The following is a 6,812-nucleotide window of genomic DNA, read 5'->3' as shown; positions in this document are numbered from 1 at the left end:
TGTCCTTTTCTGATGTTTCTATTCAGTAAGAAGAAATCTTGTTTACAGGAAAACCTGGAGAAGTTACACAAGTCAAGTAAAAACATATTCAAAAGTCATGGAGATTTTTAGCGTGTAATAAATTTGTTACAGTAATTCCGCGTAATCTAACATAACGGCAAATTTATTTTCTGTAGCTGCTGATGTAACGTAGCTCTAAGATGTGTCATTATGCGTTTTATTTACCATCGTTTTCTCCCCGCAGTCCGTCTCTCCCTCCATTTATGCCAGCTATCTCAAATTATGTTTGAACAGTGATTTCATCTGATTTATTAGATAAAATGCCGAGGAAAAAAGATATATCATTGGTCCTTAAACAGCCATGGAAAAGTTTTAAAATGTTGACCAGGAAAATGTTTGAACCCTAAATATACAAGTTACAGAAAATATAGAAACACTTGATCTATTAATTGTTTTAAAGTCATTTGTTGAGGAACAGAAAGCAGTTTCTGCCTTTCTTTAGCATTAAATAAGACGCCTCAAAGATTCAGATGTGTCCCTAAGATGAAAGAGACAGTGACAGCGTTTTCTTTTGGGGACATAATTTGCAATTGAAAAAAGGTAAGGGTAATAAATTGCAATATATGTTATTGCAACACATTTAAAAATGCCATAACATTATATTGTGACATCAGTATTGAAAGAAAAACGTATTGTGTGCCCTCTGGTGATTTCCACTCCTGGATTAAAACTAATAGTTATTTTTGAGATAAGAAAGAAGCAAAAATCCGCTTCTCAAATGTAAATAGTTGTTTTGGTCGATCTTTACTATCACGTGACTTTTTCTCCACGCGGTGTTCAATAAAAATATGTACAAAATATGTCAGGTAAACAAAACAAACATACATGAGATGCATTGATAAATTGACATTATACACAGAACATGACACATAATAAATAATCATATTATCAATACATAAACCAATAAAAAAGATTGTAAAAAGGAAACGAACAAAAATCATCATTCATTGTTCACCCTTATAAATATAAATTGTTATTATGATGATACAAGTAACAAATATTTTAACTAAGCTGTTATTCATGTATTTATTTTTTATTTTATTTTATTTATTCTTATCGACAAAAACTTTTTCAGGTTATCACTCCGCTTACTATCTTTCCTTGATTGATTTTGGCTTAACACTTTTTCTCTAAAAACCGATTTCTAAACTATTACAAATACGGTCACGTGACGCCTTCGGAGCCAATAAGCTGCCATGACAACGACTTCCGTTAGCTGGTTTCCTGTTTCCACACCGACGACAACAAGCGGCGGGTTAGCTCTAAAAACAACTTATTTTAGCTAGTTAGCTAACTCGTAGCTGTTAAATTGTTCGTATAATGAGCTCAGGTTCAACTTGTGCCGTTAGTGGCTGCTACAACAACACAAAGAAGGTGAAGGATTTCTTGGAAACGTCGTGTTGTTTGTTTCACTACAAACTGCGCAGAGACTGTATGTGTCCCGCGCCGTACCGCCTGCACTCCATGCCCAGGAACCAGGAGCGGCGGGCGGCCTGGCTGAAGGCCCTGAGGCTCAAACGACCCCCGAAAAGAGTGTACGTTTGCTCTTTTCACTTCGTTGAAAGGATTCCAACAAAACTGCACCCAGACCCGGAGCTTTATCTGGGCCACGACCAGTCTCCAAGCAGCGAGGCCGAAAAAAAGCTGTCGAAAATGAGGCAAGGACCGGGCAAGAGGAAGCCGCTGATCCAGCCAGAGACGCAACCGCCGGCGACTCCCGGCTGCAACTTCGAGACACAACCGGCAACTTCCAGCTGCAACTTCGAGACACAACTGGAAACTTCTAGCTGCAACTTCGAGACACAACTGGAAACTTCTAGCTGCAACTTCGAGACAAACCCGGCAACTTCCAGCTACAACTTCCAGACACAACCGACAATTTACAGCAACGACGTTGACGGTAAACAAGAAGTTGAAGGTGGACCAGGTAAGTTAATAAACACCTGGATCGATATCAGTTCGCTTGTGCTGTATGAACCTCTGAAGCCTGGAAAATAAAAATAAATACATGGAGAATAAATCCGATGCGCAACTTGTTAAGAAAAGTCCCGCAATTTGGGGAAAAAAAGGTGACACGAAAATGACTTTAAAAATTAGCTTGGGGGAGGATTATTAGATATTATCAAAAATGGGGGAAATGTCAGGAGCTATATTTATAAAGATTATAATTTTATATTTAATATTATTTCACAGAAATAAACCGATTTTTTTAGTCATTTTTTTAGTACTTTTTAAATGTTGTTTTCTTGTGTGTTACATATTTTAATATAAGTGCATCACCTCATTTTTTGCTTTTTTTGTACCTTTTCTTTTGAAGTGGCTCATTTCCTCCTTCCCATGCTTCCCAGTTTGCTTAGGTTACAAGGGGTTAACACTTTGAAATCAACATTAAAAAAACACTGAAAAATGGCAACAAGTAACTGAATATACAAGAAAATTATCTTAAAATAGACAGCAACAAAGATAAGTTTATTTAAAAAAAAACATTAAATCAAAGGACTGCAACAATCAAAGACGGAAAAGAACAGAATAATCAGAAAAATATTTTAAAAATACAATGAAATAAGTACAAAATATATTGATATCATGGAGAAACTGTAGCCTTTTTTAATGTTCAGAAATCAAAAAACACTATTGTCAATGGAACATGTAAAAAGTCACACAATGAAGAAGAAAATCACTGGGGCGATATGCTTGTCTCTCAATATGTATTGCGATTTTTAAATATCACAAATATTGTGATTCAGTATAACATTTTTGTCATTCTTATTTTGTCACACCTTGTAACCACGCCAAAGAGTCAAATCATACATCTCTAGACATATCTCTTGCTTTCTGTAAAATGATTATTACGTCAACTTTACTCACATGCTTACAAAAATGTAGTTTACATGTACAATAGAATTAATTAAAAATGTACTTGTTGAGGTAAACTTAAAATACCAAATTTAGCTGTCCTGTTTCCCATACATTGATTTATTCGTAGCGGCTACAATAATATCAGTATTTGCCAACACTTATTGTTTTAACTTTTTAACAACAAAAAAAATTACAATGGTTGAAATCTTATCCCATTGTGGAGCTGCACTCAGCACATTGGTTTGCTCAGCCTGTGGGTCACAGGAGTTCACAGCAGGCTGGGTGTAATCCAGTGGTTCCTAACTGGTCCAGCCACTGGACAAAACTGGTATGTTTTCTCCTAGAAAAAAAGTGTTTTTTTTCCTTAAAATTACTGGCAATTTAAAAAAAATAAATTAATTAATTTAATTTAATTTAAAACATTTTGGGTTTTATTTCTCCAAAGAGTATTGTACAGATTTTTTTCATCTTTTATAAATGTGGGATTTTTTAAAGAAAACATACCTTCCAAACCCACGAGCTGCCAAAATAAAAATCAACAAAAATTACACTGTTTATCACAGCCAGAAACTGTTAGAAAAAATAAAAATAAAAAAATAATTTCACCAATTAACTCGGGGAGGCTCAAGGAAAATATTTGTATCTTTGGGCAGAGTAAAATATGAAAATCTAACCACTCCGTCCTCTAATAAATGAAGAAACGTCCTGTAGGCCTATTATAAAAAAAACAAAACAAAAACAGAACCAGGCGACATAATAACAAGAACAAAATAAAATAGTTACTGTTCTCAGGGAAAAAAAAACTCTCACACTACAGCAGGGAACCTCGCCTCAAAATAAAAGCTCTGTGCTGCAAATTCAGTGTACCTCAAAATAAAATGTATTTTTCACTAACTTAACATGGTTGGGAGTCACTTGCAGTCCATTCAGAATGGACCTGTGACCCACTTTTGGACCGCGACCCACCAGTTGGGCACCACTGGTCTAAATCTGTGTAACTTCAGCAACAGAAAGTTTGCTGATCCAGCAGGAAGTTTGCGCTGGGCTGCTGGGACAGTCTGCTATTTTCTGCTTTCTTGCTCCTGCTCCGTTTTTGTTGAAATGGATATGACGTAACGCTACTAATAGACTACCAAAATAAAAGAGGCACTGTCTTTCCACCTCTGGGTTTGTAGCGATTCAGGCATTTAAAAAAAAACAGGAAAAGGACAGTTGCAAAACGTATGAATCGATTTTTCTTCCACGCTTTTTTTGTTCACGCTCTTATTTTGTAACTCTGGCCATACTTCTGTGTTTGTCAGACTGCTCAGTGGACTTCACTATGACGGTCGCGGACTACGTTGACATCTCAACTTCTTCCCTTTCTCCTGACCCACTCTGCGACTCAGTTCAGACACAATTGGAGGACCCTGTACTGCACGATCATGATTATTACACGACGCCTGTTGGAAAAGACGTGCATGACAAGACGACTCAGTGTGATGAGTTCGGGTACTTGATGCTTCAAAACGACTCGGATGCGTTGCTTTACACCGGTATCGCTCTGGAAACATTTAACGTCCTCGTGTCAACACTGGAAGGATTTGCTCGCAACGCATTTCCACTGTCTTTGCGAGATCAAGTTCTCATGACACTGATGAAACTGAAGAACAACTGTGAGATGGAGTATCTGAGCAGACAGTTTTGTGTATCAGAGAGCACGGCCAGCAGGATAGTCTCGTATTGTGTCGACAAACTGGACCAAGTGTTGCGACCTCTGATTCCGTGGCTTCCAAAAGAAATAATTCAAGCAATCATGCCCAAAGCATTTAAGAACTTTCCCAACACAACATGTATTCTGGAGTTCAGTGAGAGCCGTTTACAAAAACGCAAAGACCTAAAGTCATGTAAGACGGTGAAATACCAGGTCGCTCTCGCTCCATGTGGAATAATCATGTTCATCTCTGCCACATACGGAAGGCTGTGCAGTGACACGTTAATAACCGAGGAATCAGGAATATTAGACCTCTTAAAGCCCGGAGACGAAGTCATGACACTTCACGATTTCACCGTGAAGGATCTGCTGTTAGAGAGAGAGGTTAACTTGGTCGTGCCTTCTTTCGAAATGCAACGTAGAGGGCTACCCGAGGAACAAGTAAAAACCATTATACAAATGGCCCACCATTGTGAAAGAGCGATCGGACGTCTGGAAGATTACACAATCCTGTCGCAGGTTGTTCCGAACACCATGGCTCCTAAAATAGACAAGATCCTAAGAATATGCGCAGGTCTTGTCAATTTAAGGGTGGATCTTGCTCGTGACTGGTACTAATCTAAATTTCCACCCGTTGACAAAGTCACAACAACACCGGCGTTAAAGATTAAACTTGACATTTTACGAGAAAAGATGCCGCTCAGTGGGCCGCATGCAGCAACATCGTCTTAAATTTCCTCTTAAATTTCTGGTATAAGAAAATATAAGAGAAGATAGTCTTGGCATGAGATTAAAAAACTGAAGTAAAGGAAAACTAACCTCAGATTGTACTTAAGTACAGTACTTGAGTACATGTACGTAGTTAAGTTACACCACTATTCTGCAGATTGACACACAGTAACTAAAATTACAGTCATTGGGATCGATGCACCAACTTTAGTAGTATCCCTTTAGCCCTTAAATTTAATAATCTAGTCATTATAAATACTCTAAAACCTCAACTAAATATGATTTGGTTATAGTCATGCATTTTTCCTTGTGTTGGACAACAATTTTGGACTGTGAATGCAAGATGTTCAAGGTTCTCTTACCTAACAGAAAATCATGAATTAGAAAACGTTGATGAATCCCAAAAATCAGTGGGTACTTACAAAATAAGAATCCTGGATACGAGCAAAAATAAGAGAAATTTTGTTTGTATATCTTTACTGCATGAGGCCCAACATCTCGAGTGCTTACGCTGATCGTTAATATTAGATCCTTACATCTTCCCGTTTTTGGGCTGTGGCTGAGCTTTATGTTATTGTAGGGCGCTGCTCAGTTATATTTTTTTTTAATTGGATGAATTTAGGCTCTGATACATGAGAATGAACTATAAAACCTTTTTTTTCTTTAAAAACTGGCAGATCAGTCTTTTGACAGACTTCCACAGCGAATCTAACAGGACCATCTAATTGTGCATTAATGATGTTTAAATCTACAATGGCTAAAAAACTTAAGGGAACAAAGCCTGTCGGGAGTTTTGGGAACAGTCTTTGTGGTTGTTCTGTTGTACAGATTGTAAATACATTTTGTGACATCACTTCATAAAGCTATTAAATTATAATCACCTTTCGTATTTACATTATATTGATTTTTTTTTTAACTGGAAGAGCAATAAAAATTATGAGACATTGGTATGTGAATGTGATGTACTTTGCATTTGCATCAAACTTACAGCAACTGTTACAGCATGTTTTTGCATGTGTTTATCATCTTTCAGATGTTTTTCTGGGTCCTTGAATGCAGCGCAGGTGGAGCAGTTTGCAGAGTTTGAGTCTTAAGGGTTCGTCAATGGATAAGCTGCTGCAGAGGCGAGTGAAAGCAAACTTTTAGACCCAGTTAAGTCTCAATTAAACTACACACTACTCACACTGCTGCTCTGTCTGTGCCCAGAGTACACTCTGCAAGTGTAGTACAATTAATAGCAGATCGATGTGTATTTAAATAATACAACTTATAAAAGATTCAGCTCCAAAAATAGAAATCAATACATGGCGCTAGATGTCTTAATCATGGTAGGCTGCCAAAATTAAATGAATGTATGGGGGAAACCCCGAAACATAAAATTAATTTATTTAAATATTTTATTATATAATTAGATATTTATTCATTATTTAACCAACTAATTATATATCAGTGTTCCCGCGGATCCTTAAAA

The 6,812-nt window shown here is 37.0% G+C and overlaps 1 protein-coding gene across 1 annotated transcript; it reads left to right on the top strand.

The window, feature by feature from the left end:
- Nucleotides 1-1,292: 1,292 nt before the first annotated feature.
- Nucleotides 1,293-6,271, top strand: LOC121961516. Its single transcript, XM_042511535.1, has 2 exons — nucleotides 1,293-1,987; nucleotides 4,221-6,271. The coding sequence occupies exons 1-2, from the start codon at nucleotides 1,381-1,383 to the stop codon at nucleotides 5,228-5,230; spliced, it is 1,617 nt and encodes a 538-aa protein (XP_042367469.1). The 5' UTR covers nucleotides 1,293-1,380; the 3' UTR covers nucleotides 5,231-6,271.
- Nucleotides 6,272-6,812: the final 541 nt, after the last annotated feature.

The sequence above is a fragment of the Plectropomus leopardus genome, chromosome 22, assembly GCF_008729295.1.
Source record: "Plectropomus leopardus isolate mb chromosome 22, YSFRI_Pleo_2.0, whole genome shotgun sequence".
In the NCBI taxonomy this organism is placed as follows: Eukaryota; Metazoa; Chordata; class Actinopteri; order Perciformes; family Serranidae; genus Plectropomus; species Plectropomus leopardus.
Note: the sequence above shows the minus strand (reverse complement) of the source record. Positions and strands in the feature narration are given on the sequence as shown.

Bases quoted from the DNA above. Each gene is read 5' to 3' on its own strand.
- LOC121961516 (XM_042511535.1), top strand. From the start codon at position 1,381: ATGAGCTCAGGTTCAACTTGTGCCGTTAGTGGCTGCTACAACAACACA. The intron at 1,988-4,220 runs GTAAGTTAATAA...TGTGTTTGTCAG, and splicing joins AGAAGTTGAAGGTGGACCAG to ACTGCTCAGTGGACTTCACT.